The following is an 18131-nucleotide window of genomic DNA, read 5'->3' as shown; positions in this document are numbered from 1 at the left end:
GGCACACGCCTGTAGTCCCAGCTACTAAGGAGGCTGAGGCAAGAGAATCACTTGAACCCAGGAGGCAGAGATTGTAGTGAGGCTAGATGGTGCAACTGCACTCCAGCCTGAGCGACAGCGAGACTCCATCTCAAAAATAAGAGTAAGACAAATATGCACGTTTGCTTATAGTCACATAAAGTCATTCTGGAAGGATACATAAAAACTAAAAATAGCGGTTCCCTATAAGAGATGTCCTGGGAACAGGAAGACTTTTCACTTTTTATGTGTATGGTTTTTAAAAATCAGATATATGTTTTATCTATCCACAACATTAAGTAACAAAGTTTAAATCCCCTTGCATGCCTTCCTCGCCTGTAGGGTTGTGAACACTGGAGAAAATAAATCATGTTTTACACTCACTTTTGTATTCCTGGTATTTAGTATATATTCAATAAATATTAGAGAAATGAATGAATGAAAGAACCAGAAAATATCAGATTTAGTGTCAGTTAGAGAGAGGAGAGGAGCCAGGCACAATAGCTCACACCTATAATCCCAGCACTTTGGGAGGCCGAGGCAGGAGGCTCTCTTGAACTTAGGAGTTGGAGACCAGCCTGGGTAATAAAGTGAGACCCTGTCACTACAAAAAAATATATTAGCTGGACATAGTGACATGCACCTGTCATCCCACCTATTCAGGAGGCTGAGGCGGGAAGATTGCTTGAACCTGGGAGGTCGAGGCTGCAGTGAGCCATGATTGTGCCACTCCACTCTAGCCTGGGAGAGAGAGTAAGACCCCGTCTCTAAAAAAGAAGGGAGTTATGGCTGGGCGCAGTGGCTCACGCCTGTAATCCCAGCACTTTGGGAGGCTGAAGCAGGTGGATCACAAGGTAAGGAGTCAAGACAACTGGCCCATATGGTGAAACTCTGTCTCTACTAAAAATACAAAAATTAGCTGGGCGTGGTGGCAAACAGCTGCAGTCCCAGCTACTCGGGAGGCTGAGGCAGGAGAATTGCTTGAACCTGGGAGGCAGAGGTTGCAGTTAGCCGAGATCGCGCCATTGCACCCCAGCCTGGTCGACAGAGTGAGACTCTATCTCAAAAAAATTTAAAAAAATTAAAAAAAAAAAAAAGAAGCAAGTCACTAAGTCCGGCCTACATTCAAGGAACAGGGTACACATGGGGTGATGACCAGGAGGCAGGGATCACTGGGAGCCATGTCTGCCACAAGGAGGAAAAAGCATGAAAGGATGAAGTCGGGATGGTGGTTACCTCTGAGTGAAAGCGAGGGGAAGAGATGTAGGAAGCATATGGCAGGTGTACGTTATTTGTAATAATTTCATTCTTGGGGCAGGTGGTGGGTTTATAGGTGTTCATAAGTGAGTTGATTATGGACAAATGGGAGAGAGTGTCATGAACCAAGGATTATATTTAGTACAATTCAATACTATTTAAAATATCCAATAATAAATGAAATAAAAATTGCTAACTACTCCTGGCCTTGCTCTGAGCCCCATCCATGCACTCCACCTGGTCGTAGGTTAGCACTAGCTCCACCTGACCCTCCACTTGCCCCAAACTAACCATTAGCCCTTCACACACACTGACCCTTACTCCAGCACCACGATCTCTCCATAATCTGCAATAGGCCCAGCTACTCAGGAGGCTGAGGCAGGAGAATCTCTTGAACCCAGGAGGCAGAAGTTGCAGTGAGCTGAGATCATGCTACTGCACTCCAGCCTGGACAACAGAGCAAGACTCTCTCAAACAAAACAAAACAAAAAGAGTGTTGCTATGAATGTTGCTGTAAAATGTCTCCCAGAACACAGAACACAAGAGCCTAGGTTTCCCAGTAAAGCGTGGGAGTAAAGCTTGGCCTCAGTCCATTGAAGTTGGGGTCAGTCCGTGGGTAGGGTTGGAGTTCTACAGAGAGCTGGGTTAGGGGTCAGTCCATGGGCAGGGTTAAGGGTGAGTGCATGACCACCTTTGGAAATATGCCTAGGAATGGAATTGTTGGATCTCAGGATGTTTTGTTTTCGTTTTGAGGCAGAATCTTGCTCTGTTGCCCAGGCTGGAGTGCAGTAGCACGATCTTGGCTCACTGCAACCTCTGCCTCCCTGCTTCAAGCAATTCTCCTGCCTCAGCTTCCCACGTAGCTGGGACTACAGGCATCCACCACCATGCCTGGCTAATTTTTTTTTTTTTTTTTTTTTTTTGAGATGGAGTCTCATTCTGTCACCCAGGCTGGAGTGCAGTGGCATGATCTCAGCTCACTGCAATCTCTGCCCCCTGGTTTCAAGCGATTCTTCTGCCTCAGCCTCCCGAGCAGCTGGGATTACAGACACCTGCCACCATGCCTGGCTAATTTTTGTATTTTTAGTAGAGACAGGGTTTCACCATCTTGGCCAGGCTGGTCATGAACTCCTGACCTTGTGATCCACCCGCCTCAGCCTCCCAAAGTGCTGGGATTACAGGTGTGAGCCACCGTGCCCAGATAATTTTTTGTATTTTTAACAGAGATGGGTTTTCACTATGCTGGCCAGGCTGGTCTTGAATTCCTGACCTCAAGTGACCTTCCCATCTTGACCTCCTAAAGTGCTGGGGTTACAGGCCTGACCCATCCTGGCTGGATCTCAGGATCTACAAATGTTCCACATTACTGATAGTCAGAATGCCATTAAAGCTGGGGTCACGCCATGGCTGTAGTGTGTTGGCCAGGATAGGGAGTAAAGCTTGGCCTCAGTCCACTGAAGTTGGGGTCAGTCCGTGGGTAGGGTTGGAGTTCTACAGAGGGCTGGGTTAGGGGTCAGTCCCTGGGCAGGGTGAAGGGTGAGTGCATGACCACCTTTGGAAAGAATCTAAAGCCTGGGTTTGGGGTTGGGTTTGGACAAGGCTGGAGAACACTGTGAGGGTGGGTTTTGGGGTCAATCTAAGGCCAGGGTTAGAAGTTAGACTGTCATTGTGCATAAAACCTGACCCCTAGTGATGTCATCAACCTAACAAGCCGTGACCACACAGGACCCAGCCACTCAAAAGATGAAACCCACTATGGGTCTAGAAAGCTCTTTCACTCGAGGCAGGAGTGGGGAGATGGAGGACAAGGGAAGCAGGGACTCCCCTCCCCTCAGAGATCTGTGCAGAAAGCGAAGGCAGGCACAGGAAATAGAACAAAACAGTAACTTTAATGGGGCAGCCCTGAGCCGTATCCTTCAAACCTTCCCTTCAGTAGCCTGTGCGCGAGGAGGGTGGGGTGACTGCTACAGGCAAGTCGATGTCCTCCCTACTCCTGGCGATCCCACTTCTCACCCCTTCCTCTCCAGCTGCTGCGGTCTCCGTCGCCGAGCTGGGTCCAGGTAAGCTCCCAGGAAGAGCAGGGGAGCCCCTTAGCGGCCCTTTGGTTGAGGGGAACTATCCTGGATGGAGACACCGCAGTCCTCGGAGCTGGGCAAGGACCTGATTCTGGGGGTGTGGACCGAGCCAGGGACTGCCCCCTAAGGCCCAGCGCCAGGAGCTGCAAGGCCGGCCCGAGGTGTTGGACACTACTTTGGGGGGCAGGCCAGGTCTCTGCACGGGGCTTTTGGGCTCTGGAAAGCAGTCCATTTTCCTGACCCGGATGGAGTGGGAGGAGGCGGCTCAGTCCCGGGCCTCGGCTCGTTCGGCTCCCTGTTCCACATTCTCCCACGCTCACCCATCCCAAGGAAGGAGGGCACTCGGGCCCCAAGAGGCTCGTGCGAGCAGCGGGCTCCACCCTCCCAAACGCCCCTCCGTTAGTGGGTGGGTCGGGCGCGGCATCGGAGCTCTGGAGGGTACGGGGCGTCCCCGCGCGGCCTGGGCCACAGCTCATCGCTGCTTACGCTCGGCCTGCTGGAGCCGCCGGGAGAGGTCTGCGATGCGCACGTTCTTGAGCTGGAGCAGGTGCTCCAGGCGCCTCACCTTCATCTGCAGGACCTAAACCGCGCCGCGCAGGGGTCAAGTCCGGCGGCCTGCTCCCTCCTGCTCGGCCTCTACTGGCCATGAGACCCTACCCGCAGCCTTCCTAGACCCCTCACCTGTACGGTCTCCTGCGAGGCCAATAGCTCCTGCTCCTTTTCGGCGATCTGGAGGACGAACCTTGGGTCGTCCTGCAACGCCTGGTTATACGCTGGAGGCCGACCCGCGGGCGGAGGGTCCCCTCTAGGGTGGGAAGCAGCTTAGCCAAGGCCTGGACCTCGGGCCCTACACTCACCCTTCCGGTGCCCTCGACCAGGCCATCCCTTCTCCCCGCTAGCCCATTTTCTGCCTCCCCATTGCCTCAGGCTCCGCCTGCCGCTGCTCTCCAACCCCAGCCTGTGTGCAGCTTGGTGAAGTCGGGAACCCCAGCTTCTTTACCTGAGCTGACCCCCTCCCTGGGGGTCCAGGGCACCTTCACCTCGGGCTTTCTGTGATAAACCTGAGACAAGGCAAATGGAGGAGTGACTGTGCTGGAGTCTCATTCTCCTGCTTCCCCCTCCCAGTTCCACTCTCACAAGCAACAGAAAGAAGAACAGAAGGAAAGCTCCACCAGGGAAGGAGAAATGGGAAAGGCCACCTTACCCACATCCATGTAGCCACTGCCATCCTGGGGAGCCAGCTCCTGAAAGAACCCCGCGGGTCCACTGTGAGCCCGGCCTCAGTCATCCCCAAGCAGCCCTCTGTCCTTTCCACAGGCCCCCAGACCAGGCTCTATTAGCCAAGCATCCCTCCCCCACACTTATCACCCAGGCACCCAGGCACCCAGGCCGGGCTTTCTAATGTCTGGGGAGCAATCCCCACCCAGCCCCCGGAGCAGTGAGAGAAGCTCAAGTGGGGTGGCACCTGTAAGGAGCCCACGCCCTGCTTCCTGTGCCTCTGCCGCTCCTCCAAGCGCTGCCTCAGCGGGATAAGCACCAGCTCCACCACTCCAGGGACACACTGAGCGATCTTGCGCATCATGTCATCTGGTACTGAAAAGTTCAGCTTGTTCAGTACCTTCCTGAGGGGTAGACACAGGGATAGTGGATTGGGTCCTGGGGAAATGAGGTGAGGGGTGGGGGAGAGGGAAGGGGGCATGGTGGTGGCAGTCCCGAGTTCACAGCCCTGGGAGAGTGGAAGGACATTGCATCTGAGCTTCCTTGTGTGGGTGTCCTGAGGTTCCTTCCTTGCCTCCTTCCGAATAGAAATCTCTTTTTTTTTTTTTTTTCGAGACAGAGTTTCACTCTTGTTGCCCAGGCTGAAGTGCAATGGCACAACCTCAGCTCACCACAACCTCCACCTCCCAGGTTCAAGCAATTCTTCTGCCTCAGCCTCCCAAGTAGCTGGGATTATAGGCATGTGCCACCATGCCTAGCTTATTTTGCATCTTTAGTAGAGATGGGGTTTCTCCATGTTGGTCAGGCTGGTCTCAAACTCCTGACCTCAGGTGATCCACCTGCCTCAGCCTCCCAAAATGCTGGGATTACATGTGTGAGCCAATGTGCCTGGCCAGAAGAGTCTCTTAATTGTGTAATCAGATGGGTTCTGTCTGTTTTAACCTCCCCCACTCTGCCACCAATACAATCTCAGCTTGGGCAACCAAGACCATAGGAGATGATGGGGCTGGGGTAGCCCTTCCTGGGAACCTAGGGTGGGGGCTAGATATTCCCAATCCTGCACCCAGGTATTCTGCTACCTGTTCAGATGACCCCAGTTGCTGAGCTTCTGCTGGATAGAGTTGGCAGGGACATAATTGTGCATCTCCACCATCTTGGGGAAGTAAAACTTGATGACCTCTGCAACTAGGACTGAGAGAGTGGGGAGCAGACATGGAAGGTGGGGGCATGGGTAAGGAAGGAGAAGGGGAAAGAAGGTGGGGGTGGGAGAATCAGGCATGGCAGAGTGGTGGAACCCAGTGTAGGGGTGGAGATGCAGAAAGGGGAAGAATGATAGGGAGGGGGACAAAGACATTGAGATTAGTGATAGGTAGAAGAGACTAAGTCTCCAGCATACCTCAGAGAAGCTGCATCCCTCCCCAATTAATTTAGGAATGGGAATACTGAGTCTCCACTCCTCTCGTTGAGAATGAATCAGCCAGGTATGGTGGCTCATGCCTGTAATCCCAATACTTTGGGAGGCCGAGGCAGGTGAATCACCTGAGACCAGGAGTTTGAGACCAGCCTGGCCAATATGGTGAAACCCTGTCTCTACTAAAAATACAAAAATTATCCAGGCATGGTGGTGCATATAATACCAGCTACTCAGGTGGCTGAGGCAGGAGAATTGCTTTAACCCTTTAACCTGGGAGGCAGAGGTTGCAGTAAGCTGAGATTGCACCACTGCACTCCAGCCTGGGTGATAAGAGCGAGACTCTGTCTCAAAAAAAAAAAAAAAAAAAGAGAGCGAGAATAAGTCTCCAAGAGAGGCTTTCAAGAGCCCAGGGAATTCACATGGATGCATGCTCTCGTGCATGCACACACACACACACACACACACACCCCAACACCAAAGTTCCAGGAGAGTCAAAGACTCACACAAGCAGAGACATGATAAGATCCCCTACACATAGAGACGTAGGGCAGAATGTGTAGACACATAGAACAAACACATGCTAGACACACATAGGCACACATGTAGAACACACATAAACAGAAGCACAAAAAGCCACATATGCACATAGCCTCCCCAAATATACACATACAGAGATGCATAGAAGTACTTGACATGAGAAGAAGACAGGGGAGTATTTCATCATTGAGACCCCAGGAGACATTCCTAGAAACACAAACACCTATACAATCACAAAGAAACACATGCACACAAGACCCCCCCAATACAGGACTAAACATGTCAACACACATATGAACACACACATGCTCAGACTCCCACAAGATGAACATAGAACACATAGCAATGAGTGAGGACATACAGAAATGCACAAATATATATGCAGACATATATCTTAGTCATTAACGTCCCTGGAGAGAGCTGCGGGCACAACCCCGCGCATGCACACAGGATAGAACATGTAGACATACATATGGACACACATTGTTCACACACAGATGCAAATAGAAAATACATAAGCACACACGTCTACAATTTGAAGTCTCGGGAGATAGATTCCTCCCCACCTCCGCACGCACACAAAAGAGTTTGCACAGAGACCCATTACACACGAACATACAGGACAGAACTTGCACACACACAGGGGCACACACCTCCATCACTAAAGTCCCTGGAGAGGTTTCGCTTGGGCCGGGACAGAGGGATGTTGTCTACCCACAGGTACAGCTGGTGCAGCGCCTCCTCATCCACGCTGCTCTCCATTGGCGTCCTCAAGGGCTGGCCGTCCAGTGGTGCCGCGTTCAGCCACAGCCTCTCGACCCTTCAAGCGCTTTCTCTCTCGCCACTGTAGGAACCCATAACTGCCTCTGCCTGCCTAATCCAGAGACTCACGTCCCAACTGGGAGCGGCCATATTGTTTTCTGAAACCATGGAAACCGCCCCCGACTCGCCTGGGAGCAAAGACTTCTGGGATTTGTAGTTTTATCCTCTCCCTGCTACCTCATCTCAGGCCCGAGCTTTGAAAAGGCGGTTAGCCTTCTCCTTCTCCCCAAGAAAGCATCACTTCTGTGCCCACGCCACCTGCTGACCAGCCACTGACCCGCTCTGGGACCAGCCAAAGCCAACGAGACCCCCAGAATTCCTGCATCGTCACGCCCTAGGGTGGGGTTTCCCCTTCTGGGCTGTCTCTAGCTGTCAGTCCAAGATAAAGGGAGCTCCCCAATGTTTGTCAGCTTTATCTGGAAGTCCATTGTTGATAATATGCCACCTAAATGGGTTGTGTGGTACAACTATTTCCTGCTTCGTCCCTCTCCAATGATCATGGGGCCACTGCCACTCACCATTCCCAGCAGTGTCCTGGTGCAGTATTTAATAGGTAACCCAGACTCCCATGGAGAACACCAGAGTTCAAGGCCAATACTTTGGGCAGGTCATTTAACTTCTTAACTCTATTTCCTCCTTTATGAAGTGACAATGGTTCTCACTTATTTGTCCTAACTGGGTAATGGGAAAGAGCTTCACAAATGGGAAAAATGTTAATAAAGAAAACCTGTTTGTATGGGAAATGGGGAAATGGAGTTGATTCTAGGTATAGAAGCAGCAAGAGCTCCTACAGACACTTCTGCACCCCTCATCTCCCTCCAAAGAGCTATTCTTCATGGATTAGAAATTCAGTCTGGGCGCGGTGGCTCATGCCTGTAATCCCAGAACTTTGGGAGGCCATGGCGGGTGGATCACCTGAGGTCAGGAGTTTGAGACCAGCCTGGCCAACATGGTGAAACCCCCTCTCTACCAAAAATACATAAAATTAGTTGGGCCTACTGGCAGTCTCCTGTAATCCCAGCTACTCAGGAGGCTGAGGCAAGAGAATTGCTTGAACCCAGGAGTCAGAGGTTGCAGTGAGCTGAGATCACACCATTGCACTCAAGTCTGGGTGACAGGGCAAGACTCCGTCTCAAAAAAAAAAAAAAAAAAAAAATTTCAGTACCCAGTTCCATTTCAAAACAGCACTACCCTTAGGAGGGTTAAGAATAGGAATATGGGTCCCTCCTTAGTCAAGAGGTACTTCTAGAGTCAGGATGGGAAGAAAGCTTGACTAACCATGTGGTCTTGGGCACCCGACCAGACCTCTCTGCCTGGTTTCCATGGCTTTACCTACCTCATAGGGGCTTGGTGAGCATCTAAAGCATTTAGCACAGAGCAGGGACCCTATTAATATCAGCTAGTACTATCGTTAATGAGACAGTCTCAGTTCCAGCAAGAGGTATTCTTTTTGGCAGGAGACAAATGGAAGTACTTTATGTCGTTGGTACCTGCACTGAGGGAGCTGGGTTAACTGGGAGCTCCTGGGGAGGCAGGCATTGCTCCCTCCTGCTCACTCCAGAGCAGGTCGGGTTTCCCTGTGGCTCTCTGCTCTCCAACTCCAGGGCTCAGATTTGGGGCGAGAAGGTGACAGCAAGGGGGATCCCAACTATTTTTGTTGTCACTCCAAAGCTCTCAAGGCCTGGAGGGGATTCCTGAATGCCAGAAATGCAAGCCAAGAATGGAAGTCACCCCCATTTCTTGTTTTAAAGTCATATATAGTGGCCTTGATTTTCCATAAGGGGCCATATACAGGGCCGGCCAGGGGACAAGAGATGAACTGGATACTCCCTCATTAACATTCCAGTGTTGGAGAGAAACTCAGTGGTGAGGGTGGGCCAGGGTTGGGAAGGAAACACAGAAGTGATGTGCCAGCCTCAGGTGAGGTGGGAAAACCGGTTTGGGGCCCAGAGCTGCCAGCCCTGCTCAAGCCCAGGCCCTCCCCTGTGAGGGAGGGATAGAGAGGGAGGCGCTGGCTCTGAAAGGAAAAAATGCATAGGACCAGCAAAAGGACTTGTCCTCACCTTTGTACTGGGGGGCCCCTGGAAAACACTGTACAGGGAGTTACCAACTCATCCTCTGCCTCTTGGGGGTGCAGTCTGTTCCTAGCAACTTCACCTTCCTCCTGCCACTGTGCTCAGGGTGGCCACCAGGCTTGGCGATGCTGATCTCTGAAAGGCCTAAAAGGGCTTCCCAAATAAGGCACCAAAGGGTTCCCCATATGCCCCTCCAAATGTCAATCTAGACTCCAGAAGCTGCCCCAACACTCCTTTCTTTCTGTCCTGGCCCCAATCCTGCAAAGGCCTTCAAACTGGCCTTGGTAGGCCTAGTCCCCATGTGCATATTGATTTGCCTCCAGACTGCTGGCTGCCTCCCTCATGCCAAAGCCAAGTGACCCCAAGCTTCTAACACCAAAGCAATCCAAGGTTAAGCTGCCTTGAACTCACCCCAAATAAGGCACACGGAAGTTACTTTCCGGCCCAAGCCTAGATCACATTTTACTATGAATGTGGAAGGCTCCTCCTGCCCCTCTTCCTGGTCAGGGCCACCCTTTCAACACTTGCTTCCATGTCCCACCAGAGCAAGGACCAAAGGGAGCCAGGACGAATATGTCCCCCAAGACAGACGCAAGTCCAGACCATGAAGGATGCACCTTTGGCTGTTAAAATGTTCACCCCCACAAAAGTAGAGTGGACAGATTTATTGAAATCAAACTGGGAAAGGAGCAGCTGGATGGCTGGACTCTGGGCCCAGCCCCAGGCCCCTCTGCCCAGGATGGGGCCCTGCCAAAGAGGGAGGAGAGGAATGGGGCCTGCAGCTGCCCACGAGGGAAGCGCCCATTGTCACTCCCATGGGGGGGGCCTCTTGGAAACATCCAATCTGGAAAGAAAACCAAGGGCCAAAAGTCACATAGACAGGGCCAGAGAAAGGGGCTGGGGAGGTGGAAAGCAGGCAGAGGCAGGCTTAGGGGCCTGCAGTGAGTTAAACTGTGCTTCTCAAGGCGGCCCAGGGGTGGGGGTGGGGGCTGCCAGCCTTGCAGGGGGCCTAGGCTGGACCTTCCTTTGGAGCCCTTCCCAGAATGGCTTTGGGGTCCCCCCCCATCTAAGACCTGTCGTGGATGGCAGAGGGGAGAGGCACTCTCCGGCAGGGAACCTCCAGGGCCCATCCCTGGCTGCTGCTGTGGTTAGTCCACTGAGGGCACGGTGTGGTAGCACCGGACAGCTCCCCACCCACCCCACCTGGTCCCAAGCCCAGGGCCAAATGGAGAGGAAAGAGGATTCTGAGAAAGAGGCAATAAGCAGGCAGTGAGGCTGACCTCAGCCCTGGGACCGGCCAAGACCGGGCCTGTTGCAGGGCCAGGGGAAGCATTACTAAAGGATCTGGGGCTCTGAACTCTGGCTCCATGCACAGTGGGTGCCCAGAGAGTCCTCTGCCCTGGGGTGCTGCTACCAATCTAGGTTGGGGGCACGGCTAGGTCCAGCGACTCAGCTTTGATGTCCAAGACCCCGAACTCCTGCCTGCCTGGCATGGTTCTTCCTGGTCACATGGACCAGATCATGTTCCAAGTGGAGGATGTGGCTCTGCACTCGGTCATCAATGGGGAAGGAGGTCAGGTACCTCTTGACCATGGCGAAGTAAGCCATGGCCTCCCCAAAACTGGGTACAGGCACCTCATCACCATCCTCCTCATCATCATCATCGTCTTCATCTTCATCATCCTCTTCCTCGTCGTCCTCTTCTTCCTCACTGTCCGACTCAGAGTCCTCCCCACCTTCCAGGAAATGCAGAGTAGGGCACTGGGCCTCCTCCTGGGCACCATAACCCCCGAAGCTGCCACCGGCCTCCACTACTCCCTGGGCCCAGTCCTCAGCTTCCAAGCCCTCGGAGGAGCTCTCTTCCTCTTCCTCCTCCTCTTCATCACTGTCCTCAACATCACCCTCCTCCTCCACCTCCTCTTCCTCCCCCAATTCTTCTCCTTCTCCTCCTTCCTCCTCCTCCTCCTCTCCTTCCTCTTCTTCTTCCTCTCCTTCACCCTCCTCTTCCTCTTCTTCTTCCTCCTCCTCTTCCTCTTCCTCCCCCTCACTCTTGAGGGAAGTGGTAATGGTGGCATTAGGGCCACCTCCAAAGCCAGCCTCGCGAAAGCAGGCGGCTATGTCCGAAGGCTCCACTGCCTGCCAGGCGGCAGCTACAAAGTGCAAGGCCTCCGTGAGACCCAGCTGCAGGCCTGAGCGATCCTGGCCCTCTAGCGCGGCCATGGCCTTGAGCAGCATGGCCTGGCGGTAGTGGCCCTTCACCTGCTGGACCACTCCCCTCTCCAGCGGATGCACGGTGCCCGGAGGGAAGAAGGCCAGCTGCACGTGCCGCAGGCCCGAGGTGTCCAAAGACTGGGCAGCCAAGCGGCCGGCCAGCAGTAGGACCCGGCGAGACTCTGCAGCCATTCGGGTGTCCAGGGCCTTCAAGTACTTGGCCAGGGCCTGGGTGGTGACACCACCCTTGGAGTTGGCGGTGTAGTCGCAGGGCAGGCCGGCTTGGCCTGCGCGGGGCTTGGCCGACTTGCCTGCCACCAGCGGGGGCAGCTTTTCGCTGCCGTCGGCGTTGGCGCACAGCAGCACGCTCAGGCGCTGGGTGGCTTGACGCGGCCGTCCGTCTCCTCCGAACAGCCCCGAGGCCTGGTCGGGCAGGAAGTCGTACCACAGACTGGTCTCTGTGGCGCTGAACACGTCCTGCGAGGCGTAGCCCTCGGCCACCGACGGCGGCTGCTCCTCCCGAGCGCGCCAGCCAGTCGTGCTCCCGCCGCTGCCCTCCGAGGGCACGGCGGCCGGGCTGGCAGGCGCCGCCGGGGTGCGGGGGGCAGCATTTCTCGCGCGGGCTCGGGCCACGCCGCTGCAGGACACCACGCCGTGGCGCCGGCGGAAGCGGTCCAGCCAGCCGTTGGAGGCGGTGAAGTCGTCCATGCCCAGCTCCTCGGCTATGCGCAGCGCCTTCTCCTTGAGGATGATGCCCTTGACCGGCAGGCCGGCAGCGCGGATCTGCTGGAACCAGGCGATGAGCAAGCCCTCGAGCTTGTCGTAGGGGGACAGCTTGTTGGTCTTGCGGCAGGTGGAGGCCACCCCGTACTTGCGCTCCGACGCCAGGATGGCGCGCTTGTTCTTCAGGATCGTGCTCAACGTGGACGGCGGGATGTTGAAGCGCCGCGCGATCTCGCCCTTGCGCAGGTCCGGATTCTCCTCCACCTCCTGGATGATCCGCGACTTCTCCCGGAACGTCAGCTGTCGCCGCTTGGGGCCCATCCCGGCGCGCCCCCCGCCCCGGGGCCCGCCGCCGCCCCGGGGCGGGGGGCCCGGGCCCGTGGCGGGGGGCACCTGGCGGCCTCTCCCGCGTGCCCCGCCCGAAACAAAGCGGCTCGCGGGCGCGGCGGCGGGGCGACGACCCGGCCGGGCCGGGGGCACCTCCGGGGGCGCCGGCGGGCGCGGCGCCGGGCGGCGGGCGGCAGGCGGCAGACGCAGGCGACGGCGAGCGGCGCGGGCGCGGAAGGCAGGAAGTGCCGCGGCGCGGGGAGCTGGGAGCGAGGCGAGCGGGGCGGAGCGGGCAGAGCGGGATCTCGCGGGAAGCGCGGGGACGCCCGGCGCCGCCTCCCCTCTCTCCGCGCCCACACGCTTCCCGCCGCCGGGACCTGCCATTGGGGGGCGCTGCGGCCTGCGGGACCGGCCAGTGTTGCGGCCTCCGGCGACCCGGCAGCGATGCGGGCGGGGACGCGGTGCGTCGCCACTGCGCCCGGCGGATAGCAACTTGCGGCTCTAAAAGAATAACCACCAGAGTTTTTATGTTTTTGTTTTTGTTTTTTAAGGTAAAAATAACCCACCTTTTTTTTCTTTCGGAAACTGAAAAATTCAGGAAATTAATAAAATGCTTTTCACATCACCTGGAGAGATGCACAGGTAACATTTTGCTGCATTTCCTTCCAGTCTTTTCTCTAGGCGCATGGAGTTTTCTTTTTTAAAATGTATTATATAAAACTGGCATCAGACTGTATAGACTGTATATCTGGCATCTCCTGCTGTTTTACCTGGCATCAAGTAGTGAGAATTTTGCCATATTGGTATCATTGCCAGCATGCTTTTTAATGATTGTGTAGCATTCCAGCTATGAATGAACACTAGCGTATGTAACCTATTGTTACACACTTAGGTTATTTTTATAATCAACATTACAGTTGTAAATCTTTTGGATGGTGCTAATGACATTTTTTTCAATCTTTTATAGCTTTTATTTCAGTGATCAAAAGAATGCAGTAAATGGAATCTACACTGATTAACACTAGGCATGCACCACTACCTGAAGCTGCTGTCAGATTCTGATTGGCCTAAATCTTTGTAACTTATTTAGGCACATCATTGAATTTTTTTGTACCCTGATATACAGGGCAAGTTAACTTCTTCCTTGTGGCAGTCTAGTAATAAGAATTATGTTCACTGGCTAGATTCCTTTATAACTAAAGGCCTCTAGACTCTCACACTGCCTACCCTACCTTGAGACTATACTTAATATGGATATTTAAATAAATCACCATAGAGGAAAGGGAAATCATCGAGAAAAGTGTACTGTATAAACACTCTTACAGATCTTTTTCTCCAGCATTGATAATCAAGCACAAGGTAAGGACGCCAAATTATTCTTCCCCCACTACTGCCCTTTCTGATAGACAAGGATCTCCCCTGAAATCAGAAATGATTCCACACAAATGAGAAATTTTTACATATGTGGTCCCACTATCAAAATTTTAGAAAGCACTTAATGGGGCTTGGAGAAAAGCGTAGTCCCATATACAGTAATATGCGTCTAATAGAGTTTTCCGTTCATTTGTCAATTATTTTCACAAGATTAGCACTAAAAATACAAGCAAACATAGGACCCTCAAGCTCTACAGACAAAAAAATTTGTCTTTGTTCATTCTCAGATGACAGGATGTCCCAAGAGTAACAAAAGATGGGAGCCAATCTTCAATCAGCTGTTTCTTCAGTCATCCCATCAACAGCTGTTCATTTCTTGAACTACTTTACTTTTCCAAAGAGGTAATGCTGAGATCAGTCAGAAAGGCTTTCTGAGAAGACTGGCTTGGATTTCTGGGTCTGTTCCAGTCGATTCAAGATGAACTGGCTTGTATCAATGAAGCGCTCAACGCAGTTCACAAAACAGGCCTCAGCCCGACTGTCCAACTTTGGCCCAGGCTTGTCCATGCACTTCTCCCAACGAAGTTCAGTCATCTGGTGCACCAACTGCTGGAAGCGCTGCTTTTGAGTCTCTCTACCTCAATGAGATGCTGCAACTGCGGGTCCACTGCACCCAAACCCGCCACAGAGGAAGAGGAGAAAGAATCCATCCCAGGGCGACCACGCTTGCAGAGACGAACTCTTACCAACTAACCGAACTGCACCACTAATGACATTTTTAAAGTTCTAGTGGTCCCACAACCCATAGATCAACACTCATAACATCTTGGTGTGTCACTTTCTGGGTTTTACCATGCATGTAGCCGTAAATGTATGTGTTTGCACTTACAGAAATAACATCATGTATATACATAAGTGTGAATCCCTGAAGCCTCCCTGTCCTGCACCAAAGCATGAAAATGCCAAGCTCTTAAAACAATAATGTATATGAGTGTTTTAAAAAAATCTCTGCTGAGCACAGTGGCCCATGCCTATAATCCCAGTACTTTGGGAGGCTGAGGCGGGTGGATCACGAGGTCAGGTGTTCAAGACCAGCCTGACCAACATGGTGAAACCCTATCTCTACTAAAAATACAAAAATTAGCCGGGTGTGGTGGTGCATGCCTGTAATCCCAACTACTCAGGAGGCTGAGGCAGGAGAATCGCTTGAACCTGGGAGGCGAAGGTTGCGGTGAACCAAGATCGTGCCATTGCACTCCAGCCTGGGCAACAAGAGCGAAACTCCATCTCAAAAAATAAATAAATAAATAAGATGTCCTTTTAATCTCAAGGTCCAGAAGAACATGTGGGAGACTTTTCCCCATAGAGGCCAGAACACTGCTTGGTCCAAGAGGAGTATGTGGTCACCGGGCAAAAATGAATCTAAAGGTTACCTGGATGAGAACTCCTTGCTATGCCTCTTTTATATCTTTTTTCTTTCCTTCCTTTTTCTCTTTCTTTCTTATTTTCCTTCCTTTCCTTCCTTCTTTCTCTCCTTCCTTCCCTTCCTTCCATTCCATCCTTCCTTCCCTTCCTTCCTCCCTTTTCTTTTTCTTCCTTTCTTCTTTTATTTATTTTGAAACAAAGTCTGTCACCCAAGCTGGAGTGCAGCAGTGCAATCATAGCTCATTGCAGCGTCATGCTCCTGGGCTCAAGTGATCCTCCTACCCACCCCAGCCTCCCTAGGAGCTAGGACTACAGGTACAAGCCACTATGCCTAGCTAATTTATTTTTTATTTTTATTTTTTAAATTATTATTATTATTTTAAGACAAAGTCTGGCTCTGTCTCCCAGGTTGGAATGCAATGGCATGATCTTGGCTCACTGCAACCTCCGCTTCCTGGGTTCAAGTGATTCTTCTGCCTCAGCCTCCTAAGGAGCTGGGATTACAGGCACATGCCACCACGCCTGGCTAATTTTTATATTTTTAGTAGTGACAGGGTTTCACTTTGTTGGTTAGGCTGGTCCCGAACTCCTGACCTTGTGATCAGCCCACCTTGGTGACCCAAAGTGCTGGGATTACAGGCGTGAGCCATCGCGCCTGGCCATTTTTATTTTTCACTCTGTTACCCAGGCTGGAGTGCAATGGCACACTTTCAGCTCACTGCAGCCTTTGCCTCCCAGATTCAAGTGATTCTTCTGCTTCAGCCTCCTGAGTAGCTGGGACTACAGACACACACCACCATGCCCAGCTAATTTTTGTATATTTAGTAGAGATGGGGTTTTACCATGTTGGCCAGGTTGGTCTCGAACTTCTGACCTCAAGTGATCTGCCTACTTGGCCTCCCAAAGTGCTGGAATTACAGGCATGAGCCACTGCAACCGGCCGTTATTTCTTTCATTTTTTGTAGACACAAGATCATGCAATTGCCCAGGCTGAACATGAACTCCTGACCTCAAGCAATCCTCCCAACTTGGCCTCCCAAAGTGCTGGGATTACAGGTGTGAGCCGTGCACCCTGCTGTTGTCATGCTCAGTTGTCAGGAAACTGTCTAAATTTTGGAGATTTTGTCCATGTGCACATGGGTCCCTCCTGCCTCCTCACCCGTCTTGGTTTATAATCAGCAGGCATTTGGGTGAGTGGACTGTGGATGGAATTTTTTTTCTTCTGTGCTAAATTTTCCAGGTTTTCTTTAATAAGTAAGTATTATAGGTCCTTTAAAATGAAAAGAAGAATGGCTAGGTACAGTGGCTCATACCTGTTGTCCAGCACATTGGGAGCCTGAGAGTTCCAGACCAGCCTGGGCAACAGGGCAAGACCCCGTCTCTACAAAAAATTTAAATATTAGGCTGGGCACAGTGGCTCCTGCCTGTAATTCCAGCACTTTGGAAGGCTCAGGAGGGCAGATCACGAGGTAAGGAAATCGAGACCATTCTGGCCAACATGGTGAAACCCCATCTTTACTAAAATATAAACATTAGCCAGGCATGGTGGCGCGTGCCTGTAGTCTCAGCTACTCAGGGTGCTGAGGTAGGGGAATCGCTTGAACCTAGGAGCCAGAGATTGCCGTGAGCTGAGATTGTACCACTGCACTCCAGCCTGCTGACAGAGTGAGACTCTGTCCCAAAAAAACAAAAAGTTCTAAAAAGCCAGGCATGGTGGCTCATGCCTATACTGTAGTCCTAGCTACTGAGGAGACTGAGGCTGCAATGAGCTATGATCATGCAACTGCTGGGTGACAGAGCAAGACCCTATCTCAAATAAACAAACAAAGGAGAATGGCAAGCTTTCTGAGGGGCCTAAAGGACAGCTTTGGGCAGCCTGGACCAAAAGAAAAGAAGGTGAGTTATGGATTTCCAAAACAGTCCTAAGAGCGGAAAGCTGGGACTTACAGAAGGAGGTGGGGGATCCCAGGGCCTCAGATGGATTGCTGGGGGAAATGGTCACTGGAGAGGGGATGGAAATGGGCCCCATGCACTGCTAACAGGCAAAAGGTAGAGCAGGTATCTGGAAATGGCTATGCTATCAACATATGATGTGTGTGGCTTTTTTTCTGTCCTGGAAGTGGTTGTGCCAAAACCCTTGGTATGGCACCAAGGAGGGGCCTGAAAGTAGAAGATACTGTGGGTATATTGACTGTGTGTGTTGGAAGGGTGGGGGAGACAGATGCACTTAGCAGGAATCTAGACATTTGGAGATATCCCTAGAGTTCCCAGAGCAGCCCAGAGCCAGGAGTCCCAAGAGGAATACCTCATCTCTCTCCTGAAGTCCTCCATAGAATATGATTTTTTTAAAAAAGCCAGCTGCAGTGGCTCATGCCTGAAATCCTAGCACTTTGGGAGGCCAAGGCGGGCAGATCACAAGGTCAGGAGTTCAAGACCAGTCTGGCCAACATAGTGAAACCCCATCTCTACTAAAAATACAAAAAAATTAGCTGGGTGTAGTGGTGTGCACATGTAATCCCAGCAACTCGGGAGGCTGAGGCAGGAGAATGGCATGAACCTGGGAGGTGGAGGTTGCAGTGAGCTGAGATCGCACCATTGCATGCACTCCAGCCTGGGTGACAGTGTGAGACTCCCTCTCAAAAAAAAAAAAAAAAA

The 18131-nt window shown here is 52.3% G+C and overlaps 3 protein-coding genes and 1 pseudogene across 3 annotated transcripts in view; 1 reads left to right on the top strand and 3 right to left on the bottom strand.

Annotated features, from left to right (window-relative positions):
• Positions 1-3145: 3145 nt before the first annotated feature.
• Positions 3146-8269, bottom strand: SPEF1 (sperm flagellar 1). Its single transcript, XM_032295537.1, has 7 exons — positions 7173-8269; positions 5648-5759; positions 4816-4972; positions 4555-4594; positions 4351-4411; positions 4032-4155; positions 3146-3930 (listed from the first exon to the last, which is right to left on the bottom strand). The coding sequence occupies exons 1-7, from the start codon at positions 7279-7281 to the stop codon at positions 3823-3825; spliced, it is 711 nt and encodes a 236-aa protein (XP_032151428.1). The 5' UTR covers positions 7282-8269; the 3' UTR covers positions 3146-3822.
• Positions 8270-10034: 1765 nt separating this feature from the next.
• Positions 10035-12913, bottom strand: CENPB (centromere protein B). Its single transcript, XM_032295536.1, has one exon. It carries the CDS (start codon positions 12669-12671, stop codon positions 10866-10868), a length of 1806 nt encoding a protein of 601 aa, XP_032151427.1. The 5' UTR covers positions 12672-12913; the 3' UTR covers positions 10035-10865.
• Positions 12914-13632: 719 nt separating this feature from the next.
• LOC116562968 lies at positions 13633-15086 on the bottom strand (annotated as a pseudogene).
• CDC25B (cell division cycle 25B) overlaps positions 14983-18131 on the top strand; it is a 22059-nt gene continuing 18910 nt past the window's right edge. Inside the window, exon 1 of the mRNA XM_032295533.1 lies at positions 14983-14989. The gene's annotated coding sequence lies outside the window, so the exon portion shown is untranslated. The remainder of the gene's footprint in view (positions 14990-18131) is intronic.

The sequence above is a fragment of the Sapajus apella genome, unplaced genomic scaffold (genome assembly GCF_009761245.1).
Source record: "Sapajus apella isolate SASKATOON/1434 unplaced genomic scaffold, GSC_monkey_1.0 scaffold33, whole genome shotgun sequence".
In the NCBI taxonomy this organism is placed as follows: Eukaryota; Metazoa; Chordata; class Mammalia; order Primates; family Cebidae; genus Sapajus; species Sapajus apella.
This window is presented reverse-complemented; position numbering and strand designations above follow the sequence as displayed.